Source organism: Syngnathus typhle, linkage group LG13 (genome assembly GCF_033458585.1).
Source record: "Syngnathus typhle isolate RoL2023-S1 ecotype Sweden linkage group LG13, RoL_Styp_1.0, whole genome shotgun sequence".
Lineage (NCBI taxonomy): Eukaryota > Metazoa > Chordata > Actinopteri > Syngnathiformes > Syngnathidae > Syngnathus > Syngnathus typhle.
The window spans coordinates 13222275-13244878 of NC_083750.1; the positions used below are offsets into that span (position 1 = coordinate 13222275).

The window sequence follows — 22604 nt, forward strand, 5'->3', positions numbered from 1 at the left end:
GCTCTTTGTCATATTTCGCATCCACGCCGTCATTGCATTAACGTGAAGAAATGGCTTTCCCGCAATTTTGCCAAGAATCAAAGAATGATTCGAGTAAAGTTCAAAGAATCGGTGCCTCTCCTAAATGCGTCAACAACTATGAAATGACTCGATGACCTTTGCGAAAGAAAGATTGGTTTATAACAGCGAATGGCGGTTTTCACCAAATCGATCAGAGTCTGCCATTTGTGAATTATGCTATGTGTGTTGATCCTGTCTGCTGCCTTTACAGTTTTACTATGTATATCTATCCACTCGCTGGACAAATCCTAGTTATAAAACACGCACATTTATTGGGCTCTCGTTGAAATAGAGGATGAAGTTGATTTGCTCAGCATCGACCAAATTGGTATTTGTTGTGACGTGAGTTGAACTGTATTTGAGTTTTGTGACTAACAAGTCGGCACAGAGAAAAAGAAATACTACTCCGTTATGCTTGGAGGCTTTATTGCGCATTACAAGCACAATTACAGCATGCCTTCGCCTGCATTCTTCACCCGGTCATTTCCGGATGTTACCAGAAACCTATTATGGCACTTGATTGTCTCCGTTTATGCAAATCCCACTTTTCATCAGCCGTCACATTTACAATGATGGATAGCAAGCCAGAGCACAATGAGTGCAGCGGGTGGCGACAGAAACAAACCGTGGGGATGAAGAGGAAAAGAAAAGCCCGATAGGTGCTCGCTGCTGAACTGGAAGAAAGAAAGAGGAGTAAATGAATAGAAATGGAGGAAGAGTTGTGTACAATGGCGCATGGAAGGAAGGAACGGGAAGGAAGGAAGGAACGGGAAGGAAGGAACGGGAAGGAAGGAAGGAACGGGAAGGAAGGAACGGGACGGGAAGGAAGGAAGGGGACAGGAAGGAAGGAACGGGAAGGAAGGAACGGGACGGGAAGGAAGGAAGGGGACAGGAAGGAAGGAACGGGAAGGAACGGGACGGGAAGGAAGGAAGGAAGGAAGGAAGGAAGGAAGGAAGGAAGGAAGGAAGGAACGGGACGGGAAGGAAGGAAGGAACGGGACGGGAAGGAAGGTACGGGACGGGAAGGAAGGAACGGGACGGGAAGGAAAAGCCTCTTCATGAATGATGCCTGTACACATGCAGTATGTGATGTGTCAACTGCTTTCATATAAAGCTTTCATAGAATCTAAAGCCAAGTGAGTGTTGTGATCGATGTCTAATGGCGCCTAAATGGTCCGCCACGTGTGCATTCAGCGTGCCCAGGACGGCCATGTTTGCCGATGTCCGTTGTGTTTAGTTTCCTTTTAGTGCCTTTGCACAGATGGAGAGCGGGAAGCAGAAAGACGCTGCGGAGAACCTTCGATGCTCTTGGGAAAGGCATCTGCACCAACAAAACGGATGCTAAACAATTTCAAATGTTTTGGGAGAATACGTCCCAAAATGGAGGACAAAACGTCAGAGACTAAACTCTTTTGACATTTTTGGAGGGGGATAGTCGGCCATCCTTTCGCCTGGGGTCCAAAATAACAGGTCGGCGTCAGGCTGCTGTGGTGTGCAGAGCCAATGATTGACACCTCGGTCTATGATTGCTTGCTTGGTTGTCCTCTGGCAGGCGCAGTTGTTTTCTTGAAAATTGAAATGAACCTGTGAGATGGGTGCCTTTGGAATGATCTCCAAGTCAGAGTCAGAGTCAGCTTTATTGTCAATTCCTTGATGGGGTTTGATCTGATCCTCCCTCCCGCATGAAGTGTTTGGTAACTGTAACATTGCGCAACCTCGAGCTTTAGCCGTACATTTGTGCAACCTTGAGCTTTAGCCGTACATTTCCTTTCATGAGCAGCACTCCGTACTGATCAAATCGAGTAAAAATGAAGGCTGTCAGATGTTAAAGTGATATGAAATTGTTGGTAGCTTGGGCCTTCATTTGTCTCACACCTCCATTGAATTCATTTCTGCTCTTTTTTCTTCCTCACATTTCTAGTGCGCTGTCAGAGTAAGAGAGTAAGTGTGCTATTCTAAATTCAGCGCCTTTGACTTTGATGGAGAATGAATGACCTTGTCAGTCCTCCAGTCCAAGCCTACTTAGGATCTGCTTTAGCTTTTGATTGGATGTATTTGTCAGGCTATTTTTTTCTTTTTTTGTGGACTGCTGCCAAATGTTCCCGTTATTTGCCCTAAAATTCCATTTTACAAGTCAGCCGCGGTCATCCCACTGGCTTGTTCCCTTTGTATCGTTTCCTGCACATGCAGAGATGATAAGGGCCGAACGACTAGTGGCAAACAAATCTTAACAAGGGTTTTTTTTTCCTTTTCCCTGAATCACTGCTCCAAAAAGGTTATTGACGATGCACAGATAAGAACAGAATAGATTCTCTCTTTATTAGGCGCACCTGCACAGTGCCCCCTTCGGATCCTCGTGCGTTTTACACAGCAATATGTTGATGACTAAGTCTTCTGTTGTGTTTGTTTCTCAGAAACACAATCATGTTCTCAGCTGGGTCATGTCGAATCATCCCAAAGTATCAATAGTCGACCTCTCCTGGATCCTCTTAATATATACATTTGATATGACATCGACTTGACGTTCATATCCGTCTGTGGCAGTGAACGGTTTACATTCTTCCAGGAACGTTCATCTTGTTACATTGCGGTTTGATCTCTTCGTCTTTGTATTGCAACCTTTTGACTATTCAGCGGCATGCATGAGAAAAACGATTGTGAGTGGAGATGCGATGAGCTCTCGCCATTGTTGAATCCTTCTGCGGGATAAACACGGGCTCAGTTCAAGCCTCGATTGACTGACGCTTGAAGGAACGTCGATGCTAGCGCTTTCTTACAGCAGATCTCGTGTCAGTCAGTAACTTCCCACGAGATCAGCTTGACGACTGTGCTGCTGCTGCTGCTGCTGCTGCTGCTGCTGCTGGGGCATGTTTATGGCAAAGCTGCCTGCCTGTCTGTCTGTGTACTCCGTTTTACCCGAAGGAGCGAGCCCAATAAAACAGCTCGGCAAGAGACATGGTAGGTAAGCATTTCGATACAGACTGATGGATGAAAGTCCCCCTCTCCCTTGACAAGTGGCGCTTCTCAATATTGTGAAAGATTTGAACGACTTCATCGGATGGTTTGAAGTTGCCAGGCATAGTTTGCACTCTGTGTCCTCTGTGAACGCAGGCAGTTTGGAAATGCAAAGTTAGACGGGCTCTCCCATTGCTCCTTCCTTCCTACCTTCCCTGCCTGCAGAGCAGAGCAGAGCAGAGCAGAGCAGAGCAGAGGGAGGCTGATCTTTCCATTTTGAAAGTGGACTGGGGAGACAGCAAAAAAGCTGTTGCTACCTTCATTGTCCTGGGCACAAACGAAAGTGAGGGGAAAGGTCATCATCCGTTGGGCACAAAAGGCCGTACAGGCAGACTTTTGACAGGCTCTTTGTGTCATTCTAACGACCATCATTATTCTCTCGTTCTCAAGGGCAATGCAAAAGTGCACAACCGGCTAGCGAGCTGCCTTTCATTTCGACCAAGAAGACCTTTTCGTCAAGTTTCCATCCGATGAAATGGCTCCAATTCCCTTACAAGTCACGTGACAATGCTAATGCGTCAATCGGATGATTAGGACTTGGTGCCTATTGGAATGCTATTTGAGGGAATCGGAAGGCGTCGTATATATTTCGTATACGTCGATAATTCCATGCAGCCCGATGAGGATGAGCTTAGCATTTGAACATGTTACGTAACCAGTAAGTGCTGCGAATGTCCCCAGGCACTGCACATGTGGGCAAGCTTTTCCCACAACAGGCAAACGTCACGAAAAGCAACGAGAAATGCTGGCCTGCATATGAACCACATGTCCATCATAATGTTTTGTCCTCAGAATACTTTTCATGCATGTTTGCAGGTTATTTCCTGGAGCTGCTGAACAACTCGGCCCTCGCGCTACAGGAGACCTTCATGTCCACCTGGAGGTCGTTCTACTCCCAGAATGCTCTTGTGTTCAGCGACCTCTACACGGATTTGAGGCACTACTACCGAGGCTCTAACATTAACCTGGAAGATGCTCTCAATGAATTCTGGGCAAGGCTTCTGGAGAGACTCTTCTTCCATGCAAACAAGCAGTATTCCATCGGTAAACACCTTAAAGCAGTGTCGCTAAACTCAAAGGACAATTTCGTTTATATATCGATGGCTTTTCTTTTGTTTCCTCCAGGGGACGAGTACTTGGAGTGTGTCTCGAAACAGCTGGAGACACTTCACCCTTTCGGAGAGGTGCCCCGTGACCTCAAGATTAAGGTCACCCGCACGTTTGTGGCCGCCCGGTCCTTTGTTCAAGGTCTGGTCGTCAGTGGAGAGGTGGTCCGTAAAGTGTCCCAGGTAATATTTGCGTTTTCCTTCCTTCCTTTTCCTTCCTTTTCCTTCCTTCCTTCCTTCCTTCCTTCCTTCCTTCCTTCCTTCCTTCCTTCCTTCCTTCCTTCCTTCCTTCCTTCCTTCCTTCCTTCCTTCCCCTTCCTTCCTTCCTTCCTTCCTTCCTTCCTTCCTTCCTTCCTTCCTTCCTTTTCTTGGTCACATTGATGTCATGTTTCTTGGACGCCGTGGTGCCTTAACAGAGAAACAGCGCTCATTATGAGCCGCTTTTCCCGCCGTGCATACTGCCTCATTTTTATTGTTGTTGGTGAAAAGGACTCCTATGCTCATAAACCTTTTTACCGCCGTCTAATCTCTACCGCAGCAGATCTTTTCTGTTATTTATGTGTTGCATCGTTCATTTTAATGTCGCTATAATGCAATCACTTGAGCTCCTAGTTGTGGCCAATTGACTATATTGTCCACAAAACGATGCAATCGAGTATATCTAGCGTAATTTTCGGACTATAAATCGCACCGGAGTATAAATCGCACCAGCCATAAAATGCCCAAAAAAGTGAAAAAACCCCCCATATATATGTATATAAGACGCTCCTGAGTATAAGTCGCCCCCCCCCCACCCAAACTATGAAAAAAACCGCGACTTATAGTCCGAAAATTACGGTACGTCTTTCATGCATTTGGTTCTTTTATTCCCATTCTACTGCCTTTCCTGTTGAGGATCACCCTGGCTTCGCAATTCGTAAAAGATCCTTTGAGATCAATACCTTTGTAAATAAGCATTACACTCTGACTCTTGATGAATTCCCTATTTGGTATGAAATGGGTGGACCACACCTTAGTTGCATATTCCAATCCGGGTTGAAGGAAACATTTGATATAAATTGGCCTACACCTCAGTGGGTGTGGAAGTTGGCAAAAATACCATGAATTTTGCTTCTAACTCGCCTCATTAGCCTAAAGCTATCAAAAGGTACACTGAAATGTGCATGCTGAGTATCAGCAGGATTATCAAGCAGAGAATGATTCATAGGAAATGTACGTTTCTCTGCTATAATGCATCTATCTCTCAAGGCATTTCAGTGAATGTGGCAGTCCATGCACATTCTTGAGTGGCCGGCCACAGCTGTGTAATATTCATGCTGTCCAACTGGTATCTTGTCACAACTGTGAGAGGGATACACATTTGGACGGATCTGTGAACTCAAGTTGAGCGCAATGGGCAACTTCAACAACAACTCTTTTGACCTTCTACAAAATAGATCAATGGAGAGCCAAGCCATTGTTTTTAATTGGAGGTGCATCAGCTCGAGAAATGTATCTCTCGCTATACATATACGTATATATACATACTGTATAAATTGCCAATAGTCAAGTCCAAGCAGATTGGAAAGTGATCCTTCTAAATTTCAGTTTTTTCCTCTAAAATTTCTTCTGCCACTTTGACCATTGCAATTTATTTCATATACTATATCCACATGCGCCCATATTTTTATGTGTGTTTCTGTACACTGTTTGGGTGGACATTTCTTTGACGTTTTATGACAGGGCTATTACATTAGCAGGAGGTCTGGAGCATACATACATCTGGCTCACTTACTCCCAGCGGGCCGTGTCGTCGAAAAGGCTGGGAACCCTGCATAAAATAACCTCTGCAAATATGTAGCGTAACCATAAATAGACGCTTAGCCCAACCTTGATATGTGAACATGCCGAAAGATACGCTTTGCAAAGCCTCCTCAAACTTAAGGATGGCTCATTTGCATGAAGGATGTGCTCACATATAGGCTCGGCGTTACTCTTCCAGATCAACAAGGTTGGTGCAAACGAGCGACTCCATGAAGTATGGCCCTGGGCTCAGGGAGTGATCCCCGCAACACCACTTAATGTCAACTCCCCCGCTAAAAAATGTCTACCGGGTCCAGTTAATATCCCCCAAGGGAAATGCTATTCGCCCTGTGGAAGAAAGGAGTACGACGGTTAAGATCACAGCGAGACGGCGAAATCATTTTGGCTCGTAGAATGGGAGGCGAGGTGAAAAATAGCTTCCGTCGGTCGGACGGTGGGGGCGAGAGAGGTGTTGAGGGTGCTGCTCCCGTGAGCAATATACATGCGTACACGTCATGTGGGAAATTCACAGATGCTGCAGCAGAGGTGAATAATATAGCTCTTTACTTGGTGATATATGTACACATATATGATAGGCTGAGAATGTAAATACAGTGAGGAACAATATTAGCGCTACTTGTTATGCTACTGTCTGACAACACGAGGCCCATATCCCCGTAGCTGCGGGCGGATCAGGTCGATCAGCTTTTAAGAGCGTGTCGTCATGTGGTCTTGTAATAGGTTTTTGAAATGGAGTCAAAATATATGGATTAGCATTTCTTTTCTCACATCTTCACAACTGATGATGCTTTATTGGAGCTGAGAGACAGCGAGAGATGACAAATTGTCACGTCAGCACTAATATCCGGACACTGGAAGCACCCGAAATGAGCTCGTGCCCTATTTCTATGTTCTCGGGGAGTCAAATAACAGCAATACCTTTTAGTCAATGTCTGTTCGAGGCAACTTGGAAAAAGAAAAACACATTTAAACCCTGCTAGACTCCAGTCAAAGACACAATATAAAATGCGTGTTTGTGTGAAGACTCTGAATAATGTATCGTACACATTCACAAGATGAATGAGTCGGTGAGAAAAGCAGCAACAGAAACATCGTAAAAATACTTTGCACTTGTCTGTCAAGCGTCCATCCTGCCCGGTGTCTCCTCTTGAACAAATGAGTTTTCCCTCCTTTGCTCACTATCACGGTCTTCACGAGACAGCTGCTGTTATTTGTAGCTTTTCTGCTTTTTTCTAAACTGTGCTGTTAGGGTGGTGCTCTCTCTAACTTATTTTGCAAGAACCACACTGGAGACAAGCAAGTCATTTTAGACACCTGCAGGTGGAGGGTCCACTCGTCGCCGTGCTTACAGCGATGGCCGAAGGAGGTCAGACTCAGGCTTCATCAGGTGCATATTTATTGAGAGAAACAGAGTGGGGTTGAAAGTGGGGGGTGTGGGAAGACAGGATGGGGTGAAGCCCCTGGCCTGCTGATTAAATCATAGCAGGGGGTCTTTTACGCAACTTTGATTGCTTCCTCTGCAGCTAGTCAATCAGTTGAAAAGATCTTAGCACTTTGTTCTACTACTTTTGTTAAGACAGGACAAGCTAGGTAAATTATTACAGGTTACATTCCAACATAATCATACGATGAAGATATTCTGTAAACCCTAACATGTGCCGTGCACCTTCTATGGGACTTTGTTCCAATTAGGACGGCAATAGTAAGGAGACGAGCTACGGTCTAATCATCTCAAAGGGGGAAGTCCAAGCTGACAGGTCGTGTGACGTAAATGACGGATCTCCCTTGTAAAATAGGAATCACGGTGTTGATGGCCGGACATCTTTCTTCTCTTGCGTCACCGGGTAGGCCATGAGGAGTGTGGATCAGCTCGTTCCGTCACACCATAGGGGGAGAGAGAGGCCCTTGGCTAATCACAATCAGGGACCACAACGACTTTGATGGGGCACTGGGATAATTCAAGTGTTACATATTATGTATGTGATATGTGATGTTGATCAGGTGCAAGCAAGGACACAGGCAAATTGCTCTCGCTCGACGCTTCAATAAACATAACGGTACGTACGTATAGAATGGCTTTGCCGATTGAAGCAATGATGACGATTTTGCCATTGTACCATGAAGCAAGAAGTCGAAAATAATGCAGCGGATTAATAAGAACAATGTCAAAGTCAAAGTCTGCTTTATTGTCAAGTTCTTCACATGTCAAGACGCACAAAGAGATCGAAAGGACGTTCCCACTATCCCACGGTGACCAGACATAGTGCACGATATACATACAAGTAAATAACACCAAAAAAATAAAAACAAGACGGCACAAACAATGAATAAAGAAGAGTGAGGAATAAATCAGAAAGAAACAGATAACATCATAAATAAGAGGAGCAAAAATGGAGCAAGTGTGCATACAGCAGACGGTCATTGACGCCCAGAGGAGCACTTGCTCGTCCGACCCGTATATGGTCGTAAATAGGTCAATGAAATGGGTCCTAGTACAGACCCCTGAGGGACAACATTTTCAAAAGACAAGGGAGTTCACCAAAGAGCGTCAACCCCACCTCTTTGAACTCTACGTCCATAGTGCAATAAGGCAGTGCTGGCTGGCTGGCTGGCTGGCTGGCTGGCTGGCTGCGCTGGCCGGCTGGCTGGCTGGCTGGCTGGCTGGCTGCGCTGGCCGGCTGGCTGGCCGGCTGGCTGGCACCACGTACAGCTGACTTCACTTAACCCCCCACCCCACCCCACCCCTCCCTCCGACCACATCAAAGCGACTCCTCTCATTCCTTTGGAATGTTGCGCACTCACTGTCGCATGGTGACATGGTACCGTTTTGCGTGCAAGACAGGCCCATGCGTCGTAATCGGCGTGTGAGAGAAGCATTGTTCTGTATTCCAGTGGCTAGAACGGGTCCTCTCATCAAATGCACAATGAGCTGAGAATAACCACTTGTGTTTGTGGAGCTCTGTAGCCATCTGTCTGCGACCTGATGAAATTCACCAGCGCTCCACTTACTTTCTCGGCGCAAACCCAAATTGGCAAACACGCCCAGCCAGCCAGCCAGCGCAGCCAGCCAGCCAGCCAGCCAGCCAGCCATCCAGCCAGCCAGCCAGCCAGCCAGCCAGCCAGCCAGCCAGCCAGCCAGCCAGCATTTGCCGCTTGCACGAGAAAATAGCATTCCACCCTGGCAGATGTGCTGTCTCCAAAAAGAGAGGCCTTTGTGTCATTTGAATGCCTTTGAAGCCATCCCAATATCCTCCAATCTCGGAGACTTTGTGGTCAACGGTGTCAACAGCCCTTGACTGCTCTTGGAACAGTGCTGCACAATCTTCTTTTGAATCAATAATCGTCATGATGTCATTCAACACGGTCACTGCTGTGCTTTGTTCCGAAAGGGGACTGTAATCCATTTCGAACGGTTTTGTCACCACCACATTTTGTCGAAGTCCTAAAAACAGGCTTATTTGCATCTCGGCCCATAATTAGCAAGATTTGATCAGTCGCCGTCCCGTTTAGGTAAAAGAATGCCATAGGGTGATTTGTAAATTGAAAAGATATTTCAAAGGATCTGATTTTAGTTTGACTTCAAAACGTAGCAACCTCTCTCCTTCACAGAATTACAGTAAAGCTCTAATTAGCACGGCAAAGATTCTTTCTTTCTTTTTTTTGCTCCGTATCCCTCATTGAAATTGCCAGCATTAATACTATGTATGAGTGAGGAGACCAGATTAAGGAACTCTTCACTGGTTCTTTTATCTCAAACAATCTATTTTCGGTTGCAACCTAAAATAGATTGTTTGAGATAAAAGAACCAGTGAAGTGATTAACAAGTGAAAACAAAATGAACTTCGAACAACCAACAGATTAAGGAACGCAAACTAGCATCAATATCAGCCCAAGCGTTCAAGCCCTTAACTCCACTGCCAATCTCTCTTGGTCAAACTTTGAAAAACATTCCGCATCATCCTGTTTTGTTTTTCCAGACATTACACTTCCTTCTTTGCAATCTCCCTTTCTCAGCAAAAAGTATTTGTCTGACTTATCCCTGGCTAATAAATGGCAGGGCGAGGATGGGAGGAAAGGAGAGTTTGCAGTAAGGATGTGACTCATGTCTCATCTGACTTTCGATTAAACCCGGGAATGTGCTTATTGCTTTTCTGTGTGGCTCCTTCCACGCTATCCCCAAATTCATCATGAAGCATGTCGGTCTTTTGTTTTCACCTCATGGGACGCTCGCCGTTGGTAGTTTCAAAGTCAGAACAAAAAATGCTCCATCCACAACGGATTTGAATACCACTCCTCCTTTTTTAAATTTGCGGATATTTAAAGCCTATCCGAGCTGACCTCGGGCTAATGGCGGAATACACCCTAGATTGGTCGTCAGTCAATCACATGTAGCGACCGTTCATCACCGAAAGGAACTGCACAGTCAGTTGGTCGGACATTTTGCTCTCTGTAAACACTGGCGGAGCTAGCGTGGGGGCCGGCCGTTAGGCAACATTTAGGTACCTACTCACTGAAAGACAAACTTTAAAAGCAGCAGTGTCAACCATAAACATTAGAATTGATCATAGTTAAGGTGGAAGCTTTTGTTGTGTTTGTGCCATGTAAAAAAAAAAAAGCATTGGTTGGGCAAATGTGCCGAGTGAATCGTGTGACGCATTTTAGTCTCAGGAAAATATCCAAAGCCTTTCCGACTGCTTTAATGCTTGCCATTTTTAGCTCGGAGGTACCGCAAATACTCTATTCATAAGATGATGATGTATTCTAACGTAGTTCTGTCCACGCTTTCTGCGGATGCACTTTTATCCTGAACATGATTCCAATCTATATTTAAAGTCTCACGGGCGTTTGGAGTGTTTGCCGTTTCAACCACTTCTGGGTTTTTTTACACAGTCCCACCTTGACCATATCATCCTATTTATCCAACTCTTGCTTTGAGGTGTGACCTTAATGTTGCAAGCAGTTTTCCCTAAAAAAAAGCATCAGCCTGGCCCACATGTCAGCATTTCCATGCATAGCGGCTGCATCCTTCCTTCCTTCTCTCTCTCTCTCTCTCTCTCTCTCTTTGTGTCCCTCACATTCACATCTAAGGTTTTGCATGCATAGCTGTACGCCCTCGTGAGCCAGGCTTACTGGTATTAACCCAGTTTTGCTTTTCACGCACGAAGGCCCTTTCCTGAAGGAGCAGCCTTGTGGGATAGAAAGGAGGGAGGGAGGGAGGGAGGGAGGGAGGAAAGGAGCAGCCTTGTGTGATAGAAAGGAGGGAGAGAGGGAAGGCAAGGCCTGTGCATACTTGTATGAATGTCAGAGCCTTTTCATCCACCGCCGCCAAACCAAGAAAGAACGTAGTCCTCCAAAGCTGTTGCCATGGTCCAATGAAAATGCATTGGCAAGTGGTGAAGGTCATCAAAGGTGATGACCTACCACCACTTGGGTTCTTTTGTGGCTTTTTTGTTCTTCTGTTTACATATCGCAGAAATACTACAGTCTTTTGTGCATGTTTTTGACGTCCTCCCCAGGTGCAACTGAGTCAGGAGTGCATGCGAGCCATTATGAGGATGACTTACTGTCCCCACTGCCGAGGCATGCCCACCGCCAGACCTTGCGTCAACTACTGCAGCAACGTCTTGAAGGGTTGCCTGGCCAACCAGGCGGACCTCAACACCGAATGGCGGCACTTGGCAGGTTGGAGGAGATTTTTATATTTTTTTTTTCCTTCTTCTTATCGTGCACTCAACACTTGCATGATGATGACTGACTCCTGTCTTTGTAGAAACTATGATGCAGGTGTCCAATCACTTCGATGGCCCATCCGGTTTGGATGTTGTGGTCCTCTCTCTTCCCTACCGCATATCAGAAGCTATGACGACCATGGTGGAACATTTGGAGTCCACCAACAGCAAGGTCAGAACATTGACATTTTGGATGGCTTCATACGAGACAGTTCAGTTGGGGGCACCGTTTCAGCCGTTGCGCAACCTCTGACCCCGGTTGGGTGTCAAACACAGCGTCCCCTTCGAAATGGAGAGAAAGTCAAGACGACTGCGCTTGATCCCGTTACCGCTCAATGTGGTTGGTATTAACGCTCGATGACTCCCTGGTTACATAAGCTTCAAAGCGACGGCATGTATAAGTTGTATTGTTTCCTTCCACCTTCCTCAAAGCAAAGCAAAGCAAATCAAAGCAAATCAAAGCAAAGCAAAGCAAAGCAAAGCAAAGCAAAGCAAAGCAAAGCAAAGCGCAGGGTGGACATGCAGGATGTGGTGTGTTAATGTGCCTGAAAGTCATTTGCAGCCTTCTGTTTTGACACCATATTTCCTCTGGTGACAGTTCAATCTCCAATGAGCCTCGGTGAGATTCAGGGGACAGGCTGGCCCGCAGGCCTTAGACAGGATTCTTCATTTCTAGTTAGGTGTGAACGTTCAAAGACTGGAGGCTATCCTAAGAGGGCCAGAGTGGATGACAGATTGATTGCGGTCTTCCAGTATTCCCAGCGCTCCATTTATATCCTGCCCGTGGGGATCCTTTCTTTCGCCGTCTTTCGTCATCCGATCGGCTCATGCAAATAAGGAGGGACACTCCTTTTGATTTGTGTCTATGGCTAACTTGGCCGGATGCTTGTGTATATTTGGACGCTGAAATAATAGCCAATGCGGTTCCATCATTGGATGTTAGCGTCAATAAGCTATTACGAACACGGACTATTAAAGTCAAGTCAAAGTCAAAGTCTGCTTTATTGTCAACGTCTTCACATGCCGAGACACACAAAGAGATGGAAATGACGTTTTCTCTATCCCACGCTGACGAGACATATTACACGATAGACATACGAGTAAACGACGCAATATAAAAAACAAGAAGGCACAAACAATAAATAATAAGAGTAATAATAAAGAAACAGATAACAACAAATAAGAGCCAGTGTGCATACAGACAGTAAAAGTACAGGACGCTACGCAGAACGGGGAAGCGAGTTCAGGATCCTGACAGCCTGGAGTATGAAGCTGTTTGAGAGTCTGGTGGTGCGGGAGGGAGCGCAGGCTTCTGTACCTCTATGTGAAGCCCTATAGTGCAATATGTATTCGAAGCTAAACTATGAAATCATTTACTCTAAATTGTCACCTTGACTCTACGCTGGCTTTTAAAATGAGCATTGGCTCTTTAGCAGTCGGATTTAGTGCTGGAGCAGCCAGGATGTAGCACTAGCGTCTGCGTTAGTTAATGCCTTAACAATTGGCTTCGATTCCGGTTGCATCGCTTTGGATTTGAGATTGGCACCGATTTGTTTGGAGGAGAAGATCAACATGCAAAGGTTGTCGAAATTGTCGTAGCGCAAAGTCACAAAAAGTTCATTTTCTCCACCTTTTTGTCAGAAACCGGAGATCATCAAAGAATATATATACAGTGTATACGTTGTTTTTTTTTCCTGGTAGTCTACATTTTGGGGAAGGGTCAGTAGTTATGTTTTAAGACATTCCAAGCAAGGAAAAGAATCAAATACTGACCTTTTATTGTGACTTTTCTGTCCCTTGTCCTCTCTACTTTGTACGAACCAAACTTGTATGAATCTTTCTCGACATGTTCTTTCTCCGTTTCTGCCTGTTCTTTTCTTCCTCATTCTCTCTCACATCCCAGTTGATTCTGGCATGCGGGCCGCTCCGAGAAAAATCAGTCGGCGCTGCAGAAGCCGACGTCTTCCCGAAGAAGGAAAAGGTCACAGTTGAGGAGAGGTCGGCGAGCAGCGCCAACAAACTTGGCCGACTGGTGAGCTGCAAAGTATTACCCAGATGACAAAGTCTGGCCAATAGCACAGGATGTTTTATGGGTGGGGCAGGAAGAACTGCTAAGCACAGACAATTCAATTCATTTCACGTTGGTCTCACCTTTCCGCTCATGAGGTCGTTCCACCGGAATGACCGTTTGGGTGGGTGGCCGGCTCGCTCGGAGCACGGTGCCGCTTGTTCCCTCCCATCCCTGTGTTTCAATGGAATACCGTACCGTGATGGCAATTTGGGGACAAAGTAGAAAAGAACATCTGTTGTCGTCCTTCACTGTGTTCCAGGTGTCTGAAGTAACGATGAGGCTGAGGGACATGCAGTCGTATTGGACTTCTCTCCCGGGAATGCTGTGCAGCGATCGAGTGGCCATGGGCGCGGGTGCTGAAGATAGGTGCTGGAACGGAATGACCCGCGCCAGGTAGGGGACGGAGATTTCACATTCAGACAATAGACGCTATTCCTTTGATTTGGCGGCCTTTTTTGCTTCAGCTCAAACCTTCCAAATGGGATTTATAGGGAGAACCCTTGAACCCTTTCAAATTGAAGTCAAACAATCTGCCCACTCTACGGTTGGTTGTCTCCGTTCAACTTATCAGATCCAAATGAATCATGATTGGATCTGCTCAAGGCTTTCAATGAAATGTCGTTTTCCGCTGTGTCAAACTCAAAGACGAGAAATCATGTCTACTTGAGTCGATTTCGCTTATTGCTAACGAACAAGGCAAAACGTCACAGAAAGGTGAACGAATAGCATCCATTTCTGTCCGATACTTTTAAGCAACAGATCTTTGAACACAAGTGGTGGGCGCATCAACACGTCGACAGACAATAGAAGAGCGCGATATTCTTTACCCTCTGCAAAACAACCTAGTATTACTGCTGCTTCTTGAGTTTTGAGAGAGTGCTAGAGAGAGCGTGCGAGAGAGAGAGAAAGAGAGAGCGCAAGAGCGAGTTTTTTTGTTTGCATCTGAATGACTAGATTACAATACACTGCCTGCTGGTGGCCAGGTTGGGCACATGCTAAAGAGGCAAATGGGCAAATGGGCTTGCACAAACTGTTTGATTGTGTTATCTTCTCACTGCAAATAGGATATGCATGGTAATGCTATTTTCTTCAATTAAAGTCCAAATCTCATGGCATCGCTGCTGTAGAGTAGTAGAACGCATTCAACGGCCAATAAAAAGGCTTCATATTTCAACGGCCCACTCCCGATAACCACATCCTTTGTCCGTTCCCTTTTCTTTAGTGGGCAGCACTTGCATGCTCGTCACTTGTGAACATTTGCGTTCCAGATACCTCCCCGAAGTCATCGGCGACGGCCTGGCGAGCCAAATCAACAACCCCGAAGTGGAAATCGACATCACCAAGCCAGACATGGCAATAAGGCAGCAGATCATGCAGCTGAAGATCATGACGCACCGCCTAAAGAATGCTCTCAATGGCAACGATGTGGACTTCCAGGACACCAGTGAGTACGACCGCCACCGAGCTAGCTCAACGGCGCATTTGACGCAAATGAGAAGATTCGATATCGAGCGAGAATGCTGCCTTTTCAAAAATAACTCGGAAGGCCCGGTCAAAGACGACCGCAATGTGTCCCTTTGTGGATGAAGGAAATGATAGCTCCAACTTGGCAGAAAGTCTCATAAATCTGTCAAAGTGACAAATGCCATGAAGGATCCGCTTTCTACAGGTGTACAGGTGCACTGCAATAATGGGACTAAATAGGAGCATCGCACACACACACACACACACACACACACACACGCACACCTTTGCAATCAACGGCCCAATTGCCGGATGTCTCCATCCCATTCTTTTCCTGGGTGAACGTTTTGTGCTTTGAGATGCGTGAAGGCATCATGGCTGCGCTTTGTTAGTCGTCTTGTCCAGCAGGAAAGCCACGAGCCAGATTTTCCTCATCCTGTGTGGGGTTCAAAAAAAGAAGAAGGTCAAACTGCTTTGCTTCCTCACTGAGAGAGCTTTGTAATCATTTCAATTTGATACATTTGTTCCAGCAATTTATTTTGGATTGACCTGAAAACAAGTGTCATCAAAACGGAGAGAGGCCAGTAAGTGCTCAACTACAAAAGGAAGCTGTAAGCAAAGTGACAGTTTCATCTGAAAACACACCAGCGCTGAACAGGGTTAGCAACAAGGACACGATTGTCATCAGTGGATTGGCGGCTTTCTCCGGTCAGCTCGCCGACCGATACGTCCCAAACAGAAGGTTTAGCGACTACAGTGAGCCGGGCGCAGCAGCGGACAGAAATGCGACGCCCCGGCAGCACCCACAGGACATTTGTACGCTCGCCAGCAGTCGGGAGGTCCAGTCAAGCGGCCTTGGCGGAATACTTGCAGCCATTCCCACTCCTGCGTTTGTGTGGGAGCTAAACAAAAAAAAAGAATGACCGTACAGAAAATCGATGAATATGCTTTGTGTTTTTCCGAGAACTATTCAAAACCTATGGCTGATGCCAGACAGGTCATCAGATTCAGTGAATGACTTTTGCAAAGAGAATCCTTTGAGTGGAACATTCTGTCGAGTCTTTGCCCACAAAATAGTTTCTATTTATTATGACCCTTTTTAAAACTAAAATGGGTTTACTATTTGGACGAGATTTATTTTCTCAATCGTCTGTCTGCCCAGCGTATCAATGAATAGCCTGTATAGGTCTATCCTCCTTCGGTGCAAACTAAAATAATATTCTGCCTAAGAAGTGGTCCACTTGGTGCTTCTTGGTTCTGATGGCGGCTGGTCCCTTGATCTACGATTAGATTGTTTTAATCTGCATTTTCAATTTGCTCCAAAATGTGTATCAATGCCACATTGTTTACTGCTACGAATCCCAAATGACATTTCCAGATTTGCCAAATATTTGAGTGAATTTCCATGATTTGGATTTGATTTTTGGGGGGGGTTCCGAATGTTCTCCTGTTCTATGTGGTTTCCATGACAACCTACGCAAGTGCATCTCACTGAATCAAGAATCCATCTTTGTCATCCAAGTTGCAACAAGCTCACATTCCAATCTGGTGTCCATAGGCGATGATTCCAGCGGTTCCGGAAGCGGCGCCATTTGCACCGACGAAGCGTGTTCCCGATCCCATCGCATCGTGCTGCCCGTCACCGAGCGACCCGTGTACCCCTACCCTCCCGAAAACAAGAAGGTGGTGAAAGGCTCAGCCGGTCAGAACCTTCCTTCCATCGCCACTTGTCTCCTTCCCCTGCTTGTTTTGCGGCTGCGATAATGGCCAGCGAGGCTGAGACTGAGGTTGGGACCGGCTTTGGGCTTGGTGATGGTTTGAGAAGGTGGGGCGGGGGGCGGGGGGCGGGGGAGGGAGACCAGAGCTCCGGGTCTTAGTTACTCTGCCAAAACTTCACTTCGTATAAAGATTTTGGACGGACTTTGCTTTGAGTTGGGATGAGAAGAAACATGGAATTACAAGTCCTCAAAAATGCGCTCTTGTCTTTCATCTCTCGCTATAATATGACACTGTCAGAGGTGCTTTTTTTGTTTTGGAATCTTTCCCGTGTTTGGGGCAATTGTAACGAAAAGTCGTGTTTAACGCTAACACCGTAGGCGGAGGAAGGCATTTCTTAGTTCTCTTTTAATGGCACTTAGTGATTCGATGGTATTAATTTGTTGACAACTGACCCAGAGTGATTTAATCACTCCCTAATTTGACTGTGGAAGTCACACTTTTCAGCAAACGAACATTTGCATACAAATGTCAACTCTGTGCAATTTTCTTCCTCTGACTCACCTGCTCTGAAAATTCTCCCTCCCTCATTCCTCCCGTCACGGGACCTGAGGTCAGTCCATCAAGATAAAGTGTGTCAAACCTCAATGGGAACACACTGTCAGGATTTTCCAAGAAAAACAGCCCATCGCGTTCCATCAATGTAGGATGACGGAGAGAAGTTTCGAAATAATCTTTAGTGACAAAAAGACCCCAATACAGGATTCCCTGGCGAGTAAGTGACACGACCCCCCCCCCCGCCAAGGAACTTGCGACATGGTGACAAAGCGCTACTTTGGTCTCAAAGCGGAAGTCGTGTCCTTTTTTCTTTTTTGTTGTTGTTTTTTTTTTACTTGACTCCCACTTTAATGACGCTCCGCATCCCACTTCTACATGATTTCTTGGCACCGAGATGGTGCCAAAGCACAACTTTTGTCCAAACAGATCTCCCCCCCCCCCCCCACTTACATCAGTAGAACTACCCTTGAACGGAGATAGCCCCAAAGCACTCCTTTTGTCTAAATGAAGCTCCTCAACTCACTCCAATGCAGTTTCTCAGCATCAAAATGCTTTTTTTTGCTTTGCTTTTATTTTTCAAGAGAACCATTGCTTCTGCAGTAGACGGGGACTATCCACTCTGATTGAACGCACATCAAAATGATCATTTTTCGATGGATTATTTCTTTGTCGTAACGATGCTTCTTGCCAGTTTGTCATGTATATTTATTTCCGTGGCAAAGGATGGCCCGTGCGTGAGGAACAGCACAATCCCGTCGAGAATTTGCCAAAAATTTGTATCGTCACAACCACCCCCCAAAAAATAATCAACAAACCACAATCTTTTAGTTTTCTGCTTCTATAAAAAGAAAAAAAAATGCACCTGTGTCTGATACTGCAGCTCCATGTTAAGACGTCGAGACTTTTGTCTAAGTTTAACAAGCACATTTTAGAATTATAGTTCTGAAATGGGATCTTTTCATGGGTGTTTGTGTAGCACGGATGTGTGTGCGTGTGCGCGTGCGTGCGTGCGTGCCTGCGTGCGTGCGCTTTGACGCTGCTCTCCAGTCAGTCACGACGCCTCATCATTCACGTTGCAAATATGGTTTGAAATAACCTCAACGCTCCACTCAGTTCAATTTGGAGCGATGAGGAAATATCAACGACATGTTGGGCTTTCTTGTTTCTATTGACTTTATGGTTGTGTTGTTATCGGAAATCCGTGGCGAAAAGAAATGCCAGAAAGTGGTTGGAAAAGAACAATGCAGATGTCTTGTTTGCTGTTGTATCTAAAATGGTCAATTATAAACATTATACGATTTTCAATTTGTTCGTGTCCTGTTTCATTCATAGTAGTGGGCCGGGCAAACGTTTGTGTCCATTTAATATTCCCAATTGGGAGACAAGAAAGATAAGAAATCGATTAGGTATTCAACTGCTTTATTTCAACAATGAAATATTGACACTCATGTTTTGCCTTTATTGATAATGAATTTCATTGTCATTCATGAAACGTCTGCGGGATTCTACAAGACACAAAAGAGTCGTGTTTCACGTTGTTGAGACGATAGTCCAACTGTCTTGGTAACGCTTTGCGAATGCTTGCACTGCCACCTAGGGGGGAGTTTGGCTTAATACAATGCAGGGCTTCAACATGTTCTTCGGCCACGCCGTGGACGTGGAGGTGACGTCTGCAGAAGCAACTTGTCTGCTTACACCTGCACCTGCCTGCATATTAATTCGAGGATAGGAAACATTTCCAAATGTGCTTTGTTTTTTGAAAACCCGCAGAAACGAGTCGTTAAATTGCCCGTCCCCGAGCGTGTTAATCAAAGTGCACTACGTCATCTTGGCCGCTGAGAGGCGCCCAAAGCCCACATGTTCAGCCACAGAGCGCTTCACAGTTTGTCATGTATTTATTATTAAATTAAAATGATAATTTCGTGACATTTGGAATGTGCGCGCTTACAATGCTCCCATCACATACTCCAAGCATCACTTATTGATTTGCTGATGCGGGATTGCCGTTGCCTCCAAAGGTCAATGTTATTATCAGAAGGTCCAACCGTTGGTTTTGCTCCTGCGCTTTACTGGCCATCTGTAATCAATAAATATCCAGGCGTCGGGGCTCGTGCCGTATGCATTGTGTGTATTGCGTCTACTCAAGGCAGCAAAAGCTCCATGGTGTCAGTGTGAGCTTTGCAGACACTGCTGGAATGTTGTTGTCACAGTGTCCCTGTGAAAGCATCAAGGAGATGCCAAAGAGTGGCATGGCCTGTCACTACTCGCCAGAAGCAAGGGACAAGCTGGCAGCTTTGGCTTTGTTACTCCTCATTAACGAGTCCACCTCCAAAATGTACTCCATGACACTCCGGAGTGGGCGGCTCACCGTCACGCCGATTCCAAAATAACCATTTGCCTCGTGTCAATCGTTGGCAAGGTCGAAGGTCTTTGTTTGCGCCGAAATGCGAAGGGAGCACCAGGCCGTGGGGTTAATGCCTGGGAAAGTGGTTTTGTTTTGAAATGCCGCCGCTGGCTGAAACAAAGCGGGCGGGAGACGCAGCAAACAACCCCAATTAACCTCGGATGTGATTAGAGCAAATGAAGGGGTATTTATCAGCATCACATCAGGAGCAAAGTGCCACACAGCTCCTTGTGACTCGCAGTGAGAAAAGCTGCAACCGGTGGTTTGCTTTTCATTCTTTGGAGTCCTGTCATTTCCTTCCTGAATCTCACTGCGTCACCAAAAGTCAAATTAGAAATCAAATGCTCATGCAGAAGAAAGAGGCTGGTGAAGAGCGCAATACACGCATAATCACCCTGGAGTTGCACAATTCCCGTTTTGATGACGTTTGTGATTTTCTTCTCAATCCATCCCCAGAAGAAATTGAAACAAAGCAGGGAGGCCGCGTGCGCTATTGCTCTCGCTCACACACACACACACACACACACACACACACACAAAGAAAGAGTAACAAATGGGTGGAAATAATGTGTAGTGGCCCTTTAATATCGTTTGGGGAAGCGGTTTAATTTACCAAAGCCTATTAAGGAATATGCAGGAATAAGTGGGCGACTTCATTATTGCAAAAGTGTAAAACGAGGTGGAAATGGAGGCTTGAAGACATTTTCCATCACCCACTTGACATCACACACTTCAAGACAATGACTAACAATAATATGAGCGCACCGGGTTCTATTGTTGGCCTAAAGGCCCCCTCCCCTGCATAGGGTTTGTATGTTTCCCCCAATATGATTGTGTTGATATCCTCCGAGTCCTTTTTTGTACTTCCTTTCACGATCAAACGCTGCCTCTAGGCATATTTCTGTATACCTATTACTCTGCAATTGAACAGCCCTCTCAAAAATGCTGTCCCTGAGTAAAAGTTAGGCTTAGGGGTGATTTCCCATCACCTGTTTAACCACTCTAGATAGAAATGTTAAACTTGCACAACCCGTTTCGTTTCTGTAATGTGTTGAAATAATCCAACATTTATAGAGAGCTGAGCAATGTTGCTGGCGATCGGTGAATGTAGTAGTAAAGATTGTCCAGCTGGAGGTGCTACTTCCTTTCACTTTAGCGGTTGCCGGCCGCAGGCAGGCAGCCACGCAGCCACGCAGGCAGCCAGGCAGGCAGCCACGCAGGCAGCCACGCACGGCAGCCACGCACCGCAGCCCGCACCGCAGCCCCGCACCGCAGCCCCGCACCGCAGCCCCGCACCGCAGCCCCGCACCGCAGCCCCGCACCGCAGCCAGGCAGGCAACCGCTTGGAGTGGATCCGAACAGTTTGGTGTTTTTGACAGCACGGCACGGCGTGGGCGGAGCCTTTCTCCTTGTTGGCCAGCGAGTTGCGTTCGCCGCTGCTGATTGGCTACAGAGGTAAAATTGCGCTCCTCGCAGGTCAGGTCTCCCTTCCAACCGCCCCCCCAAAGTCTCCTGCATGTCGGTCCCTCCCTCCCTCTCCCCACACTCGCAGCCGGCTTCCCTGCACCAGCTGAAACGCTTGCACGTTTGTTTACTACGCCTTGAAATGTGACAAACACTGTGGCTGGCGATCTGCTGGAATTAGCCGCTGTCTGCAAGCGAAGGATTCCTTGAAGGCGGACGGGCGTGTTGGCAATTTGGCTGGACAAGCTGTGGCGAGTCAACATTTTGCCATGAGAGTGGATTTGTTTGCGCTCTTCGGCGTGATGCTCATCACTTGTTCAGCAATGGAAGGTAAGCTATAAGAAAAAGCAAACGTGCCTTGTTAGTCCTGATGTATGTTTGCGGGAAAACTTCCATTTGACACTTTGGGAATGCATGGTTTTGTGCTTGCTGCAGCGCTTTGACAGCTAGGATGGCATGCACGTGGAACAGCAGCAAATGTTTGCAACTTTGCACAAAACTAGGGTTCAGATGAGGGATCGTTGGCAGGTTTTCCGCGAAGCGTGCTGACGGATTTGAATGATGTGTGTGTACACCTAGAGCAGGTTGGATGGGGGGTTTGAAAGCCGGACTGGGGCACCAGTGTCTTCATGTCCTTAAATGCATTTCTGTTGTGCTCTTTCTTCTGCACCCACTCCGTCGTAAGAAAGTCACCCGCTTTCTGCAAAGTGATTGCATTTTCTACGACTGTATTCAAATGGCTGTTAATGCTGTTATTTTGACATGTGTATATGATAGGGGGCCTTTTTCCTTTCGTTGAATCCTGTGGCAAATGTTCATTCATTGGGCAGCATGGTGGACGGACGCCTGCCTCACAATTCAAAGGCTCAAAAGGCTCACGGTTTGAATGGCGTGTTGCATGTTCTCATTACAAATGTATGTTGGGTTCATCAAAGGCTCCAAGTGTGAATGTTAGGGTTTGTGTGCATATGCCCTGTGACCGCATTGGGGTGTGTGTTTGTGTGTGTGTGTGTGTGTGTGTGTGTGTGTGTGTGTGTGTGTGTGTACCCACCGCCGCTTTCTATCATAACATTCGGCAGTGCAGTGTGCCTTCTTTCTCTCTTTCCTTCTCTCTTTCTCTCACCCACCCACACACACCCACACTTATCTACGCAGGAAGCAGTAGCGATGCCATAAGAAGCAAACGTGTCCTCTCTCCATTGTGTTTTTCATTT

The 22604-nt window shown here is 46.3% G+C and overlaps 2 protein-coding genes across 8 annotated transcripts in view; both read left to right on the forward strand.

Moving 5' to 3' along the window:
- Positions 1-18827, forward strand: part of LOC133165334 (glypican-1-like) — a 45208-nt gene extending 26381 nt beyond the window's left edge. Inside the window, exons 3-10 of the mRNA XM_061294896.1 lie at positions 3892-4119; positions 4201-4364; positions 11501-11666; positions 11755-11885; positions 13617-13745; positions 14044-14177; positions 15053-15228; positions 16807-18827. Coding sequence (XP_061150880.1) covers positions 3892-4119; positions 4201-4364; positions 11501-11666; positions 11755-11885; positions 13617-13745; positions 14044-14177; positions 15053-15228; positions 16807-17012 — 1334 coding nt within the window. The 3' untranslated portion in view covers positions 17013-18827. The remainder of the gene's footprint in view (positions 1-3891; positions 4120-4200; positions 4365-11500; positions 11667-11754; positions 11886-13616; positions 13746-14043; positions 14178-15052; positions 15229-16806) is intronic.
- Positions 18828-21303: 2476 nt separating this feature from the next.
- Positions 21304-22604, forward strand: part of ephb3a (eph receptor B3a) — an 87404-nt gene continuing 86103 nt past the window's right edge. For 2 of the 7 annotated variants that reach the window (XM_061295512.1, XM_061295514.1), the window contains exon 1: positions 21315-21720. In XM_061295512.1, the coding sequence (XP_061151496.1) occupies positions 21660-21720 (61 nt within the window). In that variant the 5' untranslated portion in view covers positions 21315-21659. Of the gene's footprint in view, positions 21721-22604 lie in introns of all 7 variants that reach the window. The other 5 variants (XM_061295513.1, XM_061295516.1, XM_061295518.1 and 2 more) reach the window with 4 other exon arrangements.